This window comes from Tachyglossus aculeatus, chromosome 25 (genome assembly GCF_015852505.1).
Source record: "Tachyglossus aculeatus isolate mTacAcu1 chromosome 25, mTacAcu1.pri, whole genome shotgun sequence".
In the NCBI taxonomy this organism is placed as follows: Eukaryota; Metazoa; Chordata; class Mammalia; order Monotremata; family Tachyglossidae; genus Tachyglossus; species Tachyglossus aculeatus.
Window position 1 is genome coordinate 12452461 of NC_052090.1, and position 20034 is coordinate 12472494.

The following is a 20034-nucleotide window of genomic DNA, read 5'->3' on the forward strand; positions in this document are numbered from 1 at the left end:
TGACTCCCAAGCCAATGCTATTTTCACTAGGCCACCCTACTTAAGGGTCGGAGCATAGATAGATTTTGGGAAGTTCTCTGAAGGTGAAAAATTGTGTTCAACTAGTCCACCCAGCTCTTCAATTACGTGAGGATTGTGTTCTCACAAAATCCCACATTAAGGAAATTGTAGTGCTGGCTTGTTCTGACACCTCATGGATGAGCACAATCAATCATTCGTATTTACTGAGCATTCACCGTGTGCAGAACACCGTACTAAGCGCTTGGGAAAGTACAGTATAACACAGTTACTGTGTCTCTTACAGGCCCGTGCTGTCAGAAAAAACCTCCCCAGTTCCCTAACCACATTCCTGCCCAAACAGTTAATGAAAACAGGCGTTATGGCAGAACTGAGAGTACTCAACCATTGTTTGTTAGGAATGAATGATCGTGCCATAGTTAGCAGTTAATCAGTTGTTTTGGAAATTGTGTCCTTAATCACTGAATGGATATGAATAGACTGTGCCACATGAAGTCTCTCGGGGTCTGGAGCAGAGAGTCCTGAGGTAGCTTTTGAACTCGGGTCAGCTGGAACTTCTGCCAAGCCTGGCTTGGCTGACCATAAGGTATTGGGTGGCTGCCAAGTGATACAAATCTAATTGAAGAACAACACTGTTTGCTATAAATCCACCAAATGGAGATTTTTTCCCCAACTTCTGATGAAGCTTAGACTATTCAATTACTGTTTGTTTTTGTTAACTACCGCTCAAAAGTCTTTGCATTCTTTGAGCTTAAAATAAAAGGAGCAATCTGAAGCTGGGTAATATATTTTTCGATGCCAGGAAGAATATACTAATGTCAGCTCCAACTTCCAAGGGCGATGCTATGGATTACCGATTTGTGAAATGGCTATTTTAGGTATCGTGAATCATGTTTGCGGGTGAATGTGACAGCCTCAAAACAGATTTATTAAGGCAGAAAAATCCCACCTCAAGTTTTACAACATGGGAACTTTGATGGTTTAGACAAAGGATGGCCCTGCTTGGAGTGGTGAGAAGCCCTCCATCAGTATTCATTCATTCCTTCATTCAGTTGTATTTATTGAGCACTTACTGTGTGAAGAGCACTGTACTAAGCACCTGGAAGAGTACAGTGTAACAATAAACAGACACATTCCCTGTCCACGATGAGCTTGCAGTCTAGAGGGGGAGACAGACAGACAGTATAAATTTTTTTACAGGTATATACATAAGTGCTGCATGGCTAGAAGGGGGCATAAATAAATAAATAAAATAAATAAAGGGAGCAAGTCAGGGCTATGCAGAAGGGAGTGAGAGAAGAGAAAAGGAAGGCTGAGTCAGGGGAAGGCCTCTTGAAGAAGATGTGCCTTCAATAAATCTTTGAAGAGGGGGAGAATAATGTATGCTTGTCTCATTATTGTTGTCCTGGTTCAATTGTTGTTGTTAAATTCATCCTGTTATTTGGTTCCCTGTGTCAGTTTACCTCCACCCCCTTTTTGAAATAACCTAGTTTTTCAATCCCTGTGCGGTAGGGAGAGGCACACATATCCCTAGCACAGATGAGGAAACTGATTCAGAGAGAATTTAAGGGACTTTCCCATAGTTACCCTGCAGGTTGGCTTCCCCCATCTTTGCCGAGTTGGAAAAGTGGGGATGGGCATGGCACACCATCAGCCCCACACATCATTTCTTTGAGCTCAGTCATCCAGCTTTGGTAAAACATCTTCTTTTACCTAACTGGGAAGTGGTGGAGCAGATTTTTATTTACTTATTTTTAAAGCAACTAGGGTTGAAGGCCCAGGAGCAGGGTGCACAACTGCCCCAGGCACAACCCAGTACTAATTTCCCTGGATTATGCTGCCAGTTACCACATCTGTGAAATGGGGGTTTAATACCTTTTCTCCCACCTACTTAGGTTGTGAGCCTGTGTGAGACAGGGACTGTGTACAACCTGATTATCTTGTGTCTTCCTCAGTGATTAGAAAATTGTTTGACACATAGTAATAATAATAATAATAATAGCATTTAGGAAGAAGCATGGCTTAATGGCTAGAGCACAGGCCTGGGAGTCAGAAGGACCTGGGTTCTAATCCTGACTTCGCCACTTTCCTGCTGTGTGGCCTTGGGCAAGTCAGTTCACTTCTCTGGGCCTCAGTTACCTCAGCTGTAAAGTGGGGATCAAAATGTGGTACAGGGACTGTGTCCAACCCAATTTGTTTGTCTTCGCCCCACCACTTAGTACAGTGTCTAGAACATAGTAAACAATTAAGTACCACAATTATTATTAATATTATTATTTTTAATGGTATTTGTTAAGGGCTTACTACGCACCAGGCATTAGACTAAGCTCTGAGGTAGACACAAGATAATCGGGTTGGACACAGTCCCTGTCCCCCATAGGGTTCACAGTCTTAATCTCCATTTTAAGGATGAAGTAACTGGGGCACAGCAAAGTTAAGTGACTTGCCCAAGGTCACAGAGCCCACAAGTGGTGGAGTGGGATTAGAACCCAGGTCCTTTTGACTCCCAGGCCTGTGCTCTTTCTGCTAGACAACGTTGCTTCTCAAAGATAATAATAATAATAATGATGGTATTTGTTAAGCATTTACTGTGTGCAAAGCATTGTTCTAAGTGCTGGTGGGATACAAGGTGATCAGGTTGTCCCATGTGGGGCTCACAATCTTAATCAGATGAGGTAACTGAGGCACAGAGAAGTTAAGTGACTTGCCCAAAGTGACACAGCCAGCAAGTGGCGGAGCCAGGATTAGAACCCATGACCTCTGACTCCCAAGCCCATACTCTTTCCACTAAGCCACCTGCTTCCCACAGATAACATTGTTCTCATGTGCAGGAATTGTGCTAAATGCTGGGATAGAGACAAAGTAATCCCAAGGGACACAGTGCCTGTTCCACATTGGGCTCACAAAGTCCAGTCAATCAATCAGTGAGATTTGTTGAGTGCTGATTGTGTGCAGAGCACTTTACTAAACACTTGGGAGAAAACAATACAACAGGGTTGTTAGACACATTCTGTGCCCAGAGGAGCTTTTAGTTTAAAGGGGGAGACAGATATTAAATTATCGGTATGTAAATAGTGCTGTGGGGCTGAGGGTAGGGTGATTATCAAGTGCTTAAAGGGTAGAAATCCAAGTGCGGGAGTGATGTAGAAAGGAGAGTAGGGGGAATGAGAGCTTAGGGAAGGCCTCTTGGAGGAGATGAGATTTGAATGTGAAGAGAGTGGCGATCTGTCAGATATGAAGTGGCAGGGAGTTTCAGGCCAGAGGAAAGACATGGGCAAGGGGTTGGCAGCAAGAGAGACAAGATCAAAGTACAGTAAATAGGTTGGCATTGAGTAGCCAAGTGTGCAGGCCGAGTTGTAGTAGGAAAGCAGCACAGTAAGATAGGGAATGAGCTTACTTAGTGCTTTAATTTAATTATTAATTTTAATAATTAATTTAATTTTTGAATTAAGGAGATTTTGTTTGATGCAGCGGTAAATGGGCCACTGGAGGATCTTGAGGAGTGGGGAAGATGTGGTTTAACCATTTTTGTAGAAAAATGACGTGGGCAGCTGAGTGAGGAAAGGACTGGAGTGGGGAGAGACACGAAGCAGGGAGGTCAAGAGGGTAAGAGCAGATCATTTATCCCCGTTTTACGGATGGGAAAAAAAAAAAGAAGCACAAAGAGGTTGTGATTTTTCCAAAGACAGTGCAGGCAAGTGAGGAGCCATGACTAGAAGAGCTCTTTCCAGTAGGCTAGCAATTGAGTACAATTCACAATTCAATACTTCATTAATAGTAATAATAATAATTGTCATATTTCATTCAATCGTATTTATTGAGCGCTTACTGTGTGCAGAGCACTGGTATTTGGTAAATGCTTGTTATATACCAGGCACTGTACTAACCGCTGCGGCAGATACAAGGTAATTGATTTGGACACAGTCCCTGTCCTACATGGGGCTCACAGTCCCAGTAGTCCACAGTCCCCATGTTACAGATGAGGTAACTGAGGCACAGAAAAGTGAATGGACTTGCCCAAGGTCACACAGCAGACGAGTGGCCGATCCGGGATTAGAACTCAGATCGTTTTGACTCCTAGGCCCATGGCTCAGTGGAATAGAGCATGGGCTTGGGAGTCGGAGGTCATGGGTTCAAATCCCGGCTCCACCACTTATCAGCTATGTGACTTTGGGCAACTCACTTCACTTCTCTGGGCCTCAGTTACCTCATCTGTAAAATGGGGATTAAGACTGTAAGCCCCACATGGAACAACCTCATTACCTTGTATCTACCCCAGTGCTTAGATCAGTGCTTGGCACATAGTAAGCGCTTAACAAGTACCATAATAATTACTATTATTACCACGTAGATGAGAACATACAAAGTCATCTGGGGGAAAGAGATCCCCACTACATGAACAGATATCTTGTGATCGTCGGTGGTGTGCCTAGGGCTGTGGATGTGGCAACAATCAGCAAAAAGGACAGAACAATATCATCAGCAAATATCTACAGGGTATTCATGGAGTACTTAGCCCTCTCCTGGACAGTGTTTGGTTATATTTAACCCCTATGTTCAAAATATTTACAATCTAGCAAGAAGAGAACTAGAGAAGTCTTTGTGGTAGTATTGGCAGCAGATTAACTTATCAGATGCCTACCAAGGATGTGGAATGTGATTGTCACTATACAACACAGGAGCACGATTAGGACATGCACGATTTAGCACTGTTTTATATAATTTGCCTTCAATTAAACGGTGCCCTTTTGTTTTTCTTCAGGCAAAAACTCCTTCTCCGTGATCAAAGTCTCCCTGTTATTATGAATACATACTTTAGTCAGAAAATGGTCTTCAAAGGAGATACTGAAATGGCAGCTAAAGAACACTGTCCAAAGAGAGTGCTTATAAGAAGAAAAATTATGTCCTTGGCCCATACCTTCAGATTACAAATCCTCTCTGATAACCCTTCTTTGAAGTCTTCAGAACATCAGGTAAAGCTTTATGTGGATAGCAATTTGCAACTTTGTAACTATGTTAATGAGGTGGTGTTAATTCATGTGAAGGTATTGATGTGTTTTGTCCCACTTTGAATAGATGCAAAGAACATTAAGGAGCATTTTATTAAATTTTCTGTAGCAAGAGAGGACATTCAGGGCAGTCTAAGCAAATGAGAATCTGGTTTGTAGCCTAATCACATCAGTCAGTCACTCTGGAATTTATTGAGCACTTCCTGTGTTCATAGCACTGTATTAAGTGCTTGATCTTTTACTTAGCCAACTCTGTATTCTCCTTTTCACTGCTTCGTGTAAACAGGCCTAAAGATAAAATGTGTATGGGTTTTCCTTTTATAATTATAATAATTATGATATTTGTTAAACACTTACTAGGTGCCAACATAGTACTAAGCATTGGGCTAGGTTCAAAATAATCAGGTTGGACACAGTCCCTGTCCCACATAGAGCTCATAATCTAAATAGGGAGGAGAACACATATTGACTCCCCATTTTACAGATGAGGAAACCGAGGCACAGAGAAGTGTGAAGTGACTTGCCCAAAGTCACACAGCAGGCCACACTGCCTTTTTTGGGTATTTGTCAAACAGTGTTCTAAATGTTGGGGTAGCCCCTCGTGGACAGTGAACGTGTCTGTTTATTGTTGTATTATACTCTCCAAGCGCTTAGTTCAGAACTCTGCACACAGTAAGCACTCAATAAATATGATTGAATGAATGAAATGCAAGTTTAACATGTTGGACACGGGACCTGACCCACTTGGGGCTCACAGTCTAAATTGGAGGGAGGAGGCCTTAATCCCCATTTTGCAGATGAGGTAACTGAGGCACAGAGAAGTTAAGTGACTTGACAACAGCCAGTAAACAATTGGCAGAGTCGGGATTAGAACCCAGATTCTCTGACTCACAGGCCTGTGCTCTTTCCAGTAGGCCACGTTGCTTCTCTTTATATTTATTTTTCTGATATTGGGAGCCGTGGCTCGATTTATGTTGCCAAAAGGAGATTGAGAGAAGAGAGGAGGAAGTGTTTGCCCCAGTTTCAGCAAAACCTGACAGTCTCAGAGCAATCAATCAATCAATCGTATTTATTGAGCGCTTACTATGTGCAGAGCACTGTACTAAGCGCTTGGGAAGTACAAATTGGCATCACATAGAGACAGTCCCTACCCAACAGTGGGCTCACAGTCTAAAAAGTGGGCTCACAGCAGGCACATGACTTGTAAATAGCTCGCATGGAAGAAAAGCCATTCTTCTTCACAAGGATTGGTAGCTGCTTCTAATGGGGCCTAATGTTCTTTTGGTGGTTTGAGGGGGTTTTTTTGTTTGTTTGTTTTCTAAAGCTAGCTGTCTCCTCTCATTGAAAAAAAAAATTTCCCATACTATACAAGTTGTATAGCCTTTTGGAATTTAGCTCCCATATGAATTTTTGGTGTTGTACTGATGGTTTTTCTGGGACCTGCATTATCCTCCAACCTCAGTCCGTGGAAACATTGACCTGCATCATCATCAATCGTATTTATTGAGCGCTTACTATGTGCAGAGCACTGTACTAAGCGCATCAGCACCTTGGCCCCTTTCTCTCAGCAGCCTTTCTCTTCAGTGCAGCTCACAGACTGTCCACTTAGAGGACTCTCTGATGGTGTGGGTTAATGCTGATTTAACTGGACTGAAAGTGGCAAGTGAACTTGGGGTTTGGGAGAAGTTGTGAGGTTTGAAGCAGCAAAATTCAGTTTCTTTATTAAGTGTAATGAGGAAGGCTTTTTGGCTAAAGATTCCTCAACCAGAAGTGGAGGTGTTGGGGGTGGGAGGGGCTAGGCAGTTGAGCAATTTATAGGAAGCTAGGACTGAAGGTAGGTTACTGCTCTTAATAGAAGCATCTGAATTTCATTCCTTAAATAAGCTTCTTTATCCAACAGAAATCACAGATGAAGGTTCTTAACTTCATTCCCCAGTCAGTCTGTTCAATTGGCCTGTCATTTGCTCTCTTGAAATTATTGCAGTATTATCATCATTATTATTATACTTGTTAAGCGCTTACTCTGTGCCAAACACTATTCTAAGTGATAGAGTAGATGCAAGTTAATCAGGGTAGTCACAATCCCTATCTCACACTGGGGCTCGCATAAAACCAGATGCCTTTTCGTTTTCTCTTAATTCGAAAAGTTTTGCATGGACTTTGAAATCCAAACACCAATGTAAATACCAGGGATTGGAATTTCCTCAAAACCATTTCTAGGGGGTGACCCTTGCTGCCCTGTTCTCGTGCCCCTGTTCCCGCTTCAGTCGGGTTGAAGTATGTCATCCCCCTGCATCTGGGAGATCCCAGTGAGATGACATCTAGCTTCCTCATACATGTGCATTCGGGATGAAGATTAAACAGAGGGTAGGGGTCTCCAGCCTTCAGTCAATCTAATACACTAGTTGTATTTGCCTCTGAGGTCTTTTTATCATGCTTGCTTGGCATTTGGTGGGGAGTATAGTTCTGTTGGTCATGTAGGAATCATGGATGAGATAAAACAAATGTATCTATTTGTCTTTACCAGGTACCAGGCCCTAGTGTGGCTGCTTGCAAGATGGGCCGGGCCCAGGGCCATCCAGAACCCAAATGTCACAACCCAGCAACCCAGCCCCTCGTTAGCGACTCCCTTCTGGATGTGATAGAGAGCCAGGGAGTGGCCCGTTGGAGAGGCGTGCAAGTTCGTGTGGTGGTGCAGAGAGTGTATTTTCTTCCTGCGAAAGGTGGATCCAGATGTCAATATGGAAACAACTCCGTCCCCTCGGCAACTCCCATGGGGAGTTCAGATCTACCCAGTGCTCGGTGAGTTTCTGAATTGGGCATAACTGCTTAGCTGTGTCAAAGAGAAGCCTTAAGTGGGATGTGAGAGACACCCTTCACCCCATGGTTTCTGTAACCTATTTTTCCTCGGTATGTCTTCTGAACTAAGAGAAGCAGTGTGGCTTAGTGGAAAGAGCACGGGGTTGGAAGTCAGAGGGCGTGGATTCTAATCCCGGCTCCACCACTTGTCATGTGTGTGACTTTGGGCAAGTCACTTTACTTCTCTGTGCCTGTTACCTCATCTATAAAATGGGGATTAAGACTGTGAGCCCCACATGGGACAACCTGATGACCTTATATCTACCCTAATGCTTAGAACAGTGCTTGGCACATAGTAAGCGCTTAACAAATACAATCATTATTATTATTATGTACAAAGACCTGGGTCTTGAGAAACTTATATGTTTTATGAATAAGGAAATCTCTTGAGACCTTCAGCCAGTTCCCACCTAGTAGAGGATCAGTGTGGATTTCAGAGCACAGGGTAAAGACCCACCTTTTCACATTACTTTACTAAGGTACACTTGTTTGGTGACATTGACTGGACCTTTATGAAGTGAGGCAATGTGTCGCCTTTTGTGGAGATGTTGAGTTTCACCAAGAATTTTGAGGAATAATGGAAAGAATGGAGAAAAGACAGGTCATTTGAATGTGAAAATTGGCTCTTACTTGCCCATATCGCTTTGTCACCCAAAAGTTTTTGTCCAACAATTCATTCCAGTGGCACAGTGAATATTTCCTTTTGTTTTTCTTTAGGTGGGGCGGGGGGGCGGGGTGGTTGTTTTGTTTTCTTTTCAGTGTTTTTTAAAGCACTTACTATGTGCCAGACACTTTTCTAAGCACTGGGGTAGATATACGCTAATCAAGCTGGACACAGCCCATGGCCAAAATGGGGCTCACAGACTGAATCTCCACTTTACAGATGAGGTAACTGAGGCACTGAGATGTGAAGTGACTTGCCTGAGGTCACAAATCAGAAAAGTGGCAGAGCCGGGATTAGAACCTAGGTCCTTCTGTGATTTCTCTGTGATCTAGGCCATGCTGCTTTTTTTGGTTGAGACTGCCTTTTGATAATTCTGGCATTATCTGCCTTCTGATAATTCTGGAGGAAGGCTTATGAGAGATAATAGTTATCTTTGGATGGGTGGCATCTTCTAGTCTGAAGAAGTCTGAAATGCTTAAGGTTCCCTGATGGAATTAGGGCTGGGTTACAATAGGATCAGAGAAAAAACAGCTATACAGGTGAGGAGGGGGAAACTTACCAGTGAATCAGTAACAACTACTCATTCTCCTGTTTCAGTTTGACCATTAAAGTCACTTTCCCACCCCCTCTACTTCCTGTGCCTTTGCCAGGCCATAGCAGCTGTCTGGCCACTTCTCATCCTTCACTTATTGTTAGAATAATATATTAGTTTTCTATGGGCTGAGCACTGAGGCAGATAGTAGATAAATTATGTTGCACTGTACTTTTCCAAACACTTAGTACAGTGCTCTGCACACAGTAAGCGCTCAATAAATACCATTGATGATGATAATCAAATCAGACCAAGTCTCTGTCCCCCATGGGGCTCACAAGCTATCTAGGCATAACTGGATTGGTGTCCTGGAAAGGTGTCAATTTCGCACTGCTACTACTACTACTACTACTACTACTACTATTAATAATAATAATAATAATTTCTCAGTTGTAACCAGGTGACCTCATTTTCCAAGCCTTGTTGCCAACTCATCTCTAAAGGCTGTAATGAGTTTTGATATTTGTAAATATCTAAAAGAGTAGTTTCAATGTCTATACAAAGTCATCCACTGTAGAAGGAGAATATGCCAGTGTGGGCCTTTGGCAAAGCTCATTGTATTGTGGGGAAAAAAAATGAATGAGGGCTTTTCCAGAGTTTGGATTTCTTCTTCATGTGCTTCAAATCAACTGATCATCTAGATTTTACTGTGATCAGCGTTTGTGAGTGTTTATTGTGTGCGTAGTACAGTATTAAGTGCTTGGGAAAATACAATAGAATTAGTGGACATGATATCTACCCTTAAGAAGCTCACTGTCTAGAGGGAGAAGCAGGCGCTTAAAATAAATGCAGGTAGTAGGAAATAATAGAGTATAGAAGATAGTTACAAAACACCTTAGTGGCAACTGACATCTTGGACTGGGGAAACGTCTCCGTCTTGCCCTTGAGTCTTTAGTGGGTAACTGTGGTTCTTTTTACAAACACTGGAGCTGCCCCCAGGGAAACTTGGGGTGAGTACAGAAATGGTGCCAATAAAAAATAGACAATCCAGTCTAACATTAGATGAGTGGCCATCCTTTGTATGACTGGCTACGGACGTATTAGTGTTCTGGAGCATCTGAACAAGTGCATTTGTCTACAAGGTGGAACCGTTACATTAGGGATTCCTATGAAGCTTTTTCATTCTCTTGTTGGAGACAAGGGTGATCTTCTGTACCACTTTACGTTATTACCTGGAAACAGAATGAACGACAGTTGCCTGTTAGCCTTATTTTTCGACCCAAACTTGTTTAGAATATCTGGGTTGGGAAAACAGTCTGATTACCACATTTATATTGAATTGGAAGGACACTGATAAATCTTGGAGGAATGAGTAGCCAGTAGCAGGGCTACTGGGCAAGGAAAAAGCTGAGGGTGAGACACACACACATCCCCCCCTTTTCTGGCTTCTTCATCCTGAAAGCATGTAATTAGCGTGTTGATTGTATTTAATACTGCACTTATCACCAGAAAGCTAGACAATTCCTCTGCCAGCAAAAAGTCCAGATGTCTGAAAAGGAAACTTTGGTAGTTGTTGACCTGGAAGGCTCCTTTGAATTGTCCCTCGAACAGTTAAAGTCACTCTTGTATCATGCTGGCATCAACTGTAAAAATGTACTTGATGGTTCCACAGCATAGAGTTAAAAAAAAATTGACATTAGTCATAGGTACATTCTCCAAGTAATAACTAAAAATGTTGCTTTCTTAAGATAAGAAAGTGCTTATCTTCCCAAGGCAGACAACCAGTTTTATGCCAACCTTGAAATTAAAATAGATCTTTTGGGTGGTCAGTCCCTCCTTTCAGAGTTAGACCTGTCCCTCCAAACAGTTCATGCCCTCTGAGATGTGAAGCCCTGTTGAAAATGCAGTCTAAATTAAAAACTTAAATATACCGTAAGGTTTCCCCTTCCAGCTGTGTTCTTGGGGGCTTTCACCTTTTGGACTTCTGAGGTTTCTTATGGTCCTGTGGCTCAAAGCAGAGTTCTGCTGCTCTCAGCCTTCTGAAACCAAACAACTACACTGATGAAGACAGCTGTGCACCATTAAGTGGCCTCAAATTGTCCCTTTTTTTTTTAACTTTGGGGAGGTTAGCTGCCAGACTCTTTGCCAGAGGGGACTCTTTGCCTGGAAGGAGTGAACCAACTTGGACATGAGTGGGGGGCCTCAAGAAAGTGCACATTTCACATATCGGCTTGGAAGAATAAAACTAGAATTAACCTTACAGTGAAAGGTTTGTGCCTCAGTGGTTAGATAGAAGTTTTGTAACACAGAGAATTGCCAAGAGAGAACAAAATGAGTATGTGTGACTACGACTTAAGTGGAACTCTTTCATAATCCAACTTTAGTTGTTCTTCATTTCATTCATTCGGTTGTATTTATTGAGTGCTTGCTATGTGCAGAGGACTGTATTAGGAGCTTGGGAGAATACACTGTAACAATAACAGGGACATTCCCTGCCCTCAGCAAGATTATGGATCCTCTCTCTTTTTTTTTTTCTTTTATGGAATCTAAGAGCTTACTTTGTGCCAGGCACTGTACTAAGCACTGGGTAGATATAAACTAATCATGTTGGTCACAGTCCATGTCCCACATGGGGCTCACAGTCTCAATCCCCATTTTACAGACGTAACTGAGGCACAGAGAAGTAAAATGACTTGCCCAAGGTCACACAGCAGACAAGTGGCAGAGCCAGGATTAGAACCCAGGTCCTTCTGACCCCCAGGCCTGTGCATTATCCACAAGGCTATGCTGCTTTTCTTTCTGTCCCACCTTATCAAAAGTATTTAGTATTTAACTGCGTGTGTTGCTATGCTAGATGCTTTATGAAGTGTGTTCAAATCTTTGATCTGATCACATTATATCTTCCCCAATGCTTAGCACATAGTAAGTGTTTAACAAATACCACAATCATTATGTGCTCAGTCTCTCTCACTCCACCCACTCCCTAGCTGAAGTAATTGTAGCCTAAACTTTACAAATAATATTTCAGTGTCAAGTGTCCATAGTAAGCAAAAGCACATATGGACACTTTGGAGACTGACTGTAAAAGGAAGAACTTGGGAAGAATTCTTAGACTTTTAATTTTTACTCCATTATAAATTTTAAAAGAATTGTGATTAATATTTAGCTTTTGAAGCAGCATTTTAAAATGCTCGTTTATGATTGAAAGCATTTATTAAATAGATTGGCAGAATGTTTTCTTTGTGATCCTATGCTCACAGCATTCAAAAGGATTGATTAACGGAAAATGCATTAGTAGATGTGACGCTTTAATTGCTTTATACTTTTGAGATGAGTTTTTTAAAGTATAAAATATGTCTCTCAAGAGCAGGACAGTACTCCGTTCCACATACCAGGAACTCTCTGATCTCTTTGTTTCAGATTTATGTGCTCAATTCTGGGCTTTCAACTTTTACGTAGAGATGGTTAATTGCAACTTGAAAAGTTCTTAATAGTCCCTGTAGAAGTTTGAAGAAATGTTCACTGAACTCAGAAAGACAAATGTAAGGTGTTGTTTTAAAGAATAGTCATTTTCATTTCCTAAGTAGACATATTACTGCATCTTCTTAGTGGGCTTTTTATCCTTTTTTAGTGCTTCTGAAGCTTAGCAGTGACCATATCAACTAGCCAAACAGTGAGATAGAGGGGGGCAGAAATCTAGGGTAATGCATTTCTTTGCGATTTAACATGACTGAATCATGGTCAATACCACCATTGCCATTTTCAGCAGTGGCAGCAGTGGAAGTTGTTGTTCATGAAGTCCATAGGAGTTCATATGACTGCTCAATCCACCTTTAAAGCAAAGTCCAGACATGGCTTCTGACTTAGGAATTTTCAGTCTAGGAGAAGCAATAGTGACTCAGACACACACATAAAAAATAGTTATCCAAAAGCCTGCATAAAAATTGAAAGGCAACACTAAGTCCAAGTTTACATGCACTGCATATTACAGTTCAAGTCAAAAATGAGGAAAGAAGATATGGTACACAAATCAAATCAATTCATGGCTTGGCTGCGGTTTTGAACTTGCTTTTGATCTCGTTGTTTTTTAGTGGCTACACTGAACCTGGAATCTCTAGTTAGGAAGCTTTCCCCAAGCATGGTTTCCTCCCCAGCCATCCTGAGAAGCCCAGACACATACAGTTCTCTGGTTGTCTCAATATGCCTCATCTGGAGACCTGAAAGCATGTTAAGGTCCTTTTGCTCTAAATCATCTTTACAGTTTTCCTCACAGATCTCTCTTTTTAACTTCTGACAGCTTAACCTTTCTATTTCTCTGGAATTTGGCTCAGTACTGTTATTACTATTTTCTTCTCTCACTAAATTCATTTCTTCTTCCCCCATGGCACTGCTGAACTTTGCTGACCCTTCTTCCCTTCCTCCAAGTTGCTTAAAGGCATGATTTGCACCCTATTCTTGCTTAGAAGCAGTGTGGTCTAATGGAAAGAGCCCTAGTCTGGAAGTTAGAAGACCTGGGGTCTTATTCTGGCTCTGCCATTTGTCTTCTCTGTGACCTTGGGTAAGTCACTGAACTTTTCTATGCCTCAGTCACTGCTTCTGTAAAATGGGGATTGACTGAGCCCTGTGTGGGACAAGGACTGTGTCCAACCTGATTATCTTGTATGTACTCCACCACTTAGTACAGTGCCTGACACATAGTGTTTGACAGATACCCCTGCAAAAATAAATTTCACAGCTTGATCTTTGTTTTTGGCATAGCCGTCCACCTTTCTCATCTTGACTCATCCCTGGGTTTATATCAATCAAACAATCATATTTATTGAGCACTTATTGTGTGCAGAGCACTGTAAACACAACAGTATAACAGACATATTCCCTAGGGCAGTAAGCTTACAGTCTAGAGGATGAGCTTACCATCTAGACTCTATGTGATGTAGGTATTCCTTGGACTCTCATTTGGGAATCTTTTTTGGGTAAGTGCTCGGGGAAAGGACTCATACATGGGACATTAGCTCCCAAGGACTTGAGGGATCCCGCTTTTCTATGTCTATTTTATCACAGCCTCCCTCCTGTCCCTAAGAGAGATTTATTTTATTGTGAACCCCATGTAGGGCAGGAACAGTGTCCAATCTGATTATCTTGTATCTTCCCATCACTTAATATATACCATAATTACCCAGGATGTATTATTTCCTCGGGGAGCCTATTGTTCTAATACCATGAGTCCTAATTGTGCACCATCTGTCTTTCCTAAAATGTGTTCTCCACAGCTTTGTCATTTCCAACAGTTCCTGTTACATTACTTCAACCAATATTTCTTCTAGTCCCCCCTTCTTTCCCTCACAATCTTAACTTTTTTTGGGTTTTTTAAGTATAAATCCTTCTAATTCCATTAGCACAGTCACCTCTTCAGTGGCTCTGAAGCATCTTTCTTCTTTGCTTTCTCCAAGAGGCCTCTGGCACTTTTCTGCCTTTTGTCTTTGACTGTATATCATATTTCCTTGTGGCTGTCTCCTCCAACCAGGTTTGTCTGAATGTAATTATAAGTCCTTTGGGTAGCATCTTGGTCCTGCATGTTCAATTTAAAAGCACCCTGAACACAGGCATCACTTCACAAACACCCCATTCATACCCTTAGCTGCTTTTCCTCATTTATCTAGAGGTACGCACCCTGGAGAACAAACCTGAGGAAAATCTGACAGGAAATTGTTCCAGTGTTACTTTTGGAATATTAAATCTGTGCTGGGAGAAAAATAAGATGTGAGTAGTGGTCACATAATTTATTAGAAGTAGATTTTCATGTGTAGGGAAGATAGAAGAGGCAATTTTCCAGTTGTTCAGCCGGTCATGATGTGTGCAGCCATTGTTCTCCGTCTACAGTTCAGGCTGGGAAGGGTCATTTTCCAGCACCTGTTATGCGTCAGAATCAAGAATAGTTCCAAGGTGGCCCTACATAAAAGTTCTGAATTTTTTTTCCTGGTTCCTAATCCTCCTTCTCTATCCCTTGGAAATGTTTGTGTTGCTTAGCTGGACTCTACTAAGGGACTTTGCATGCACACACACACACACACCCCACATACACACACACTTCTGATCTAGAGGCAGTGTTGTTGTCGCAGTAGAGCAGTGCTCCAAAACTTTTATAGAAGACAGATTGTGGCTCTGGATTGCGTGCCTCTAATATGACAATACAAAGGAGAAGAGCCATGTAAGACAGACAGACAGACAGAGAAGACTCCTAAACAGAACGGCGGAGAAATCCAAACACACAAGACCACATGGTGCACTGCCAGACCACACCTCAGACTTCACAAGGTCAAGTTTGGCTTGACCTGACCTGACCACCTCCTCTTAGTAACCAAACTTTGCTGCCCCTTCCCCCGTGATTCCTCCATCTTTTCCCAGCTGCTGCTAAACCTAGTAGGGCACTCTTGGGATAGCTGCTCAGCCAGCTGGTTGTCGAGTTTGGCTTACTTTTGATCTGCTGATTCCTGGGTTTCCATCTCCAATTGGCCTGAGCCCCTTGAATCCTGAGCTTCCAGAAAGTGGATGCCTGAGAACTTAACCCCATTGCAATAGCTCTGCTGGATATTCTTTTTGATAGGAGTGGGAGGCATTGTGGCATATGAACAGATTCTCCTAATACCTCTTTCAGTCATCCTGGAGAGCTGGCACACTCTCTGCCTTGCACTGAGAGAGTCATAAAACTTTTCTTCCCTCCCTTTCCCCTGTTGGGATTGAAATTCATGGGATGGGGACCAATTTTACTTTATGAATAAAATTGAAACCATCAGGAGTGATCTCCTTAAACTCCCCCCCCAGCCCCACTTCTCCATTCCCTCCCTCTTCCAGCCCGCTTTTCAACTCTCCCATCTTGCCAGCGGTATCTCAAGAGATCTCCTGCCTCCTCTCAAAATCTACCCCCCTCCATATGTGCCTCTGACCCTATCCCTTTGCACCTTATCAAAACACTTGCCCCCTCCCTTCTTCCCTCCTTGACCACCTTCAACTGTTAACTTCCCAATGGCTTCTTCCCCACTGATTTCAACCATGCCCATGTATTCACTATCCTTAAAAACCCTCTCAAGACCTCACAGCTCCCTCTAATTGTCACCCCTTCTCCCTCCTACCATCCACTCCAAATTCCTTGAGCAAGTTGTCTATACCCACTGCCTTTCCTCCATTTGTCTCCTTGACCCCCTCCAATCTGTCTTCCTCCCGCTTTACTCCATGGAAACTGCCCTCTCTAAGGTCACCAATGGCCTTCTTCCTGCCAAATCTAATGACCTCCAACCTCTCAGCTTCTTTCAACATTGTGGACCACCCCTTTCTCCTTGAGACATTACCTAACCTTAGCTTTCCTGATACTGTCCTCTTCTTGTTTTCCTATATCTCTGGCCACTCCTTCTCAGTCTCTTTCTTGGGCTCCTTCTCTGCCTCCCACCCTCTGACTGTGGAAGTCCCTCAGGGCTCAGTTCTGGGACTTGTTCTATTCTCCATCTACACCCACTCCCTTGAAGAATTCATTCTCTCCTATAGCTTAACTTCCATCTCTGTGTGGATGATTCCTAAATCTGCCTCTCCAGCCCTGGCCTATGTCTTCCATCTCTCATTTTCTCCTGCCTTCAGGATATCTCTACTTAGATGTACTGCTGACACCTCAAACTTAACATGTCCAGAACAGAACTTCTCAACTTCCCACCTATATACTGCCCTTCCATTGACTTTCCCATCACTTTAGAAAGCATCACCATCTTTTCTGTGTCACGAACCCGTAACCTTGGCGTTATCCTTAACTCACATCTCTCATTCAACAAACACTCATTCTGTCACCAAATCCTGTCAGTTCAACCTTCCCAAATCACTGTTTCCTCTCCATTCAAACTGCTACCACGTTAATCCAATCACTTATCCTATCCTGCATTGATTATTGTATCAGCCTACTTGCTGACCTCCCTCCCTCCTGTCTCTCCCTACTCCAGTCCATATGTCACTCTGCTGCCCGAATCATTTTTCCACAAAAACGTTCAGGCCATGTTCCCCACTCCTCAGGAACCTCCAAGGGTTGCCCATTCACCTCCATATCAAATAGCAACTCCTTGCCTTTGGCTTTAAAACAGTCAGCTCTCCCCCTCTTACCTTACCTCCCTGATTTCCTACTATAACCCAGACAGTACACTTCACTCCTGTCGTGAATCTCAATTTATTTTATTCCCCTGCTGTCTCCTTACCATGTCCTCCCTCTGGCCTGGAACTCCCTTCCCCTTCATATTTGACAGACCACCACTCTTCCCACCTTCAAAACCTTAACAAAATCACATCTCCTCCAAGGGCCTATCCCAGCTAAGCCTTCATTTCCACTACTCCCTCTCCCTTCTGCATCACCTGTGTACTTGGATCTGTACCTTTTCAGCACTTGATGTTTACCTCTCCCTCGGCCCCACAGCACTTATGTACATATCCATAATTTATTTTTTTCTCCGGCTCTCCCTCCAGACTGTAATTTCCTTGTGGGCAAGAAACATGTCTAGCAACTCCATTATACTGTACTCCCCCGAGCGCTTAGTTCAGGAGTCTGCACATTGTAAGCACTCAGTAAATAGCATTGATTGATTAATGGAATGAATAATGTGGGAATATAGCAAGTGGTGGTGAGAGTTGAATAATGGGCAACTAGAGCAAGACAAATATTTTGAATAACCAGCTGAAGAGGTAAACTCCTCAAGGGAGTGAATGGTATATTTTCCAAGTTCTGAAAACCATATATTGCCCTTTGAATTGCTAGCTGTGTTTGTTTGTTTTATGGTATTTAAGTGCGTATTATATGCCAGTAACTCTGCTAAGCATTGGAGTAGATACAAGCCTATCAGGTTGGACACAGTCCCTGACCCGCATGGGGCTTACAGTCTTAAGCGCAGAGAAGTTAACTGACTTGCCCAAGGTCACACAGCAGACTTCTGTACCTCAATCAGCTCATCTGTAAAATGGGGATCGAGAGTATGAGCCCCATGTGGTACAGGGACTGTGTTCAACTCGATTTGCATGTATCCACCCCAGTGCTTAGTACAGTGCCTGGCACATAGTAAGCAGTTAACAACTATCACCATTATTATAATTATATTATAATATAATTATATTATATATTATAATAATTGAGAGGGGTCAGTAGAAGATGGAAAAGGACTATGGGCACTGAAGAAAGAAAGTAGTTAAAGAGCATGGAAGTGCAGTGCTTAGAAGGAAGGAGAGAGCAAGGATTGCAGGGGAGAAGAGGACTCTCACCTCTTTATTTGGACAGGAGAAAAAGAGAAGCAGGGTAAGAGGGAGCCGGACAAAGTTTCAGAGAGGAGGTAGCAATATGAGAGGGAAAAGAAAACTAACTTTGAGATGGTACAAAGATTTATGCTGAGAAGGAAAAGTCAAATGATAGAAATAACTCTAAAAGAGGAACAGAAGCATACTGGGAAAGGAATAAGATCAGGGAAATTTCATTTAAGAGAAATGAGAAAAAGCTGCACTCTGAAAAAAGGATCGATAGGAAGCCACTTTCTGTTTTTGCAAATGAAGTCTCCTGGAGGTGTTGTGGTGTGGAGAAGAGGAGAGGAAGGATGGGTTTGAGGAGAGGAAGGACCATGGAGTGGGTGAAGGAAGAGGAAACAGTGTCATGAATAAATAAGCCTGAACCAGGAGCTGTGACTTCCTAACCCACAGCCCTCTCTCCTGGTCCAAACTACCTTTTTAGGAAGGCTGTAGAAGTTCAGCTTGGCCTCCTCCAACTTTCCAAGGCATGGCTGCTTGTGTAGAACATCTGAAGGGAAGCGTCTAGAGCTGGGGAGAGGGGATGTTGGATGGGAAGAGGGCCATGAAGTGACTAAGTCTATTGTAGTCTTTTACTTTCCCTCACATGGCAGGGGCAAAATATTCTCAGAAAAGCCTGTGAACTGTCTGTCGCTTTGCTTCCCTCTGCAGATATTCAGCAGTCCATTGGGAGGACAGAGGGTTGTGAGGCTACGCAAGAAGTAAGATAAACCAAACAGTTTCAGAATATTTTCATGGGAGGCAGCGCAATTACTGGTAAATCCAGTCCTGGGCCCCCTGCAATTCCGGCCATACCCAACAGTGTGAGCAATTACTAGAACAGTGGTTCCCAGAGGATATTTTGCTGTGGCTGCTGTTGTGGCCCCCACAGTATTTTTGTGGTGGCAAAGACTCAGAGTGAAAAATGGTTTTTTGTTGGGTCTAGCTAAGCAAACAGAATTTATTTGGAAAAATCAAAATTTTCAGTGGGAAGATTTGTAACTTGGATTATTTTAATATAGTAATAATACTAATGGCATTTATTAAGCGCTTAATATGTGCAGAACACTGTTCTAAGTGCCGGGGAGGTTACAAGGTGATCAGGTTCTCCCACGTGGGGCTCACAGTCTTAATCCCCATTTTACAGATGAGGTAACTGAGGCCCAGAGAAGTTCAGTGACTTGCCCAAAGTCACACAGCTGACAATTGGTGGAGCTGGTATTTGAACCCATGACCTCTGACTCCAAAGCCCGTGCTACTTCCACTGAGCCACGCTGCTTCTCCGGGCTTCCGAATTATTGGATAGCCATACTTGAGACTCGTTTGTTAGAGGAAGTTCTTTGTCGGGCAGGCAGATTTCCTTGAGTGTGATTATTAGGCTAATAATAGGAATGGTGTTAAGCATTTATTGCGTGCCAAGCACTATACTGAACACTCTAGTTGATGCAAGATGGTCAAGTCCAAACCAGTCCCCATCCTACACAGAGCTCATGGTCTAAGTAGGAAGGAGGAAAGGAATTGAACCCCCACTTTACAGACAAGGAAAATGAGAAGTTAGGTGACCTGTTCATGGTCACGTGGCAGGCAAGTGGCAAAGCTAGGATTAGAACCCAGGTCCTCTGACGTCCAGTCCCATACTCTTTCTAATTAGCCAT

The 20034-nt window shown here is 42.8% G+C and overlaps 1 protein-coding gene across 1 annotated transcript in view; it reads left to right on the forward strand.

Moving 5' to 3' along the window:
• SPIDR (scaffold protein involved in DNA repair) overlaps window positions 1-20034 on the forward strand; it is a 332252-nt gene that overhangs the window by 224565 nt on the left and 87653 nt on the right. The window contains exons 9-10 of the mRNA XM_038766467.1: window positions 4781-4991; window positions 7555-7829. Of these exons, the coding sequence (XP_038622395.1) occupies window positions 4781-4991; window positions 7555-7829 (486 nt within the window). The remainder of the gene's footprint in view (window positions 1-4780; window positions 4992-7554; window positions 7830-20034) is intronic.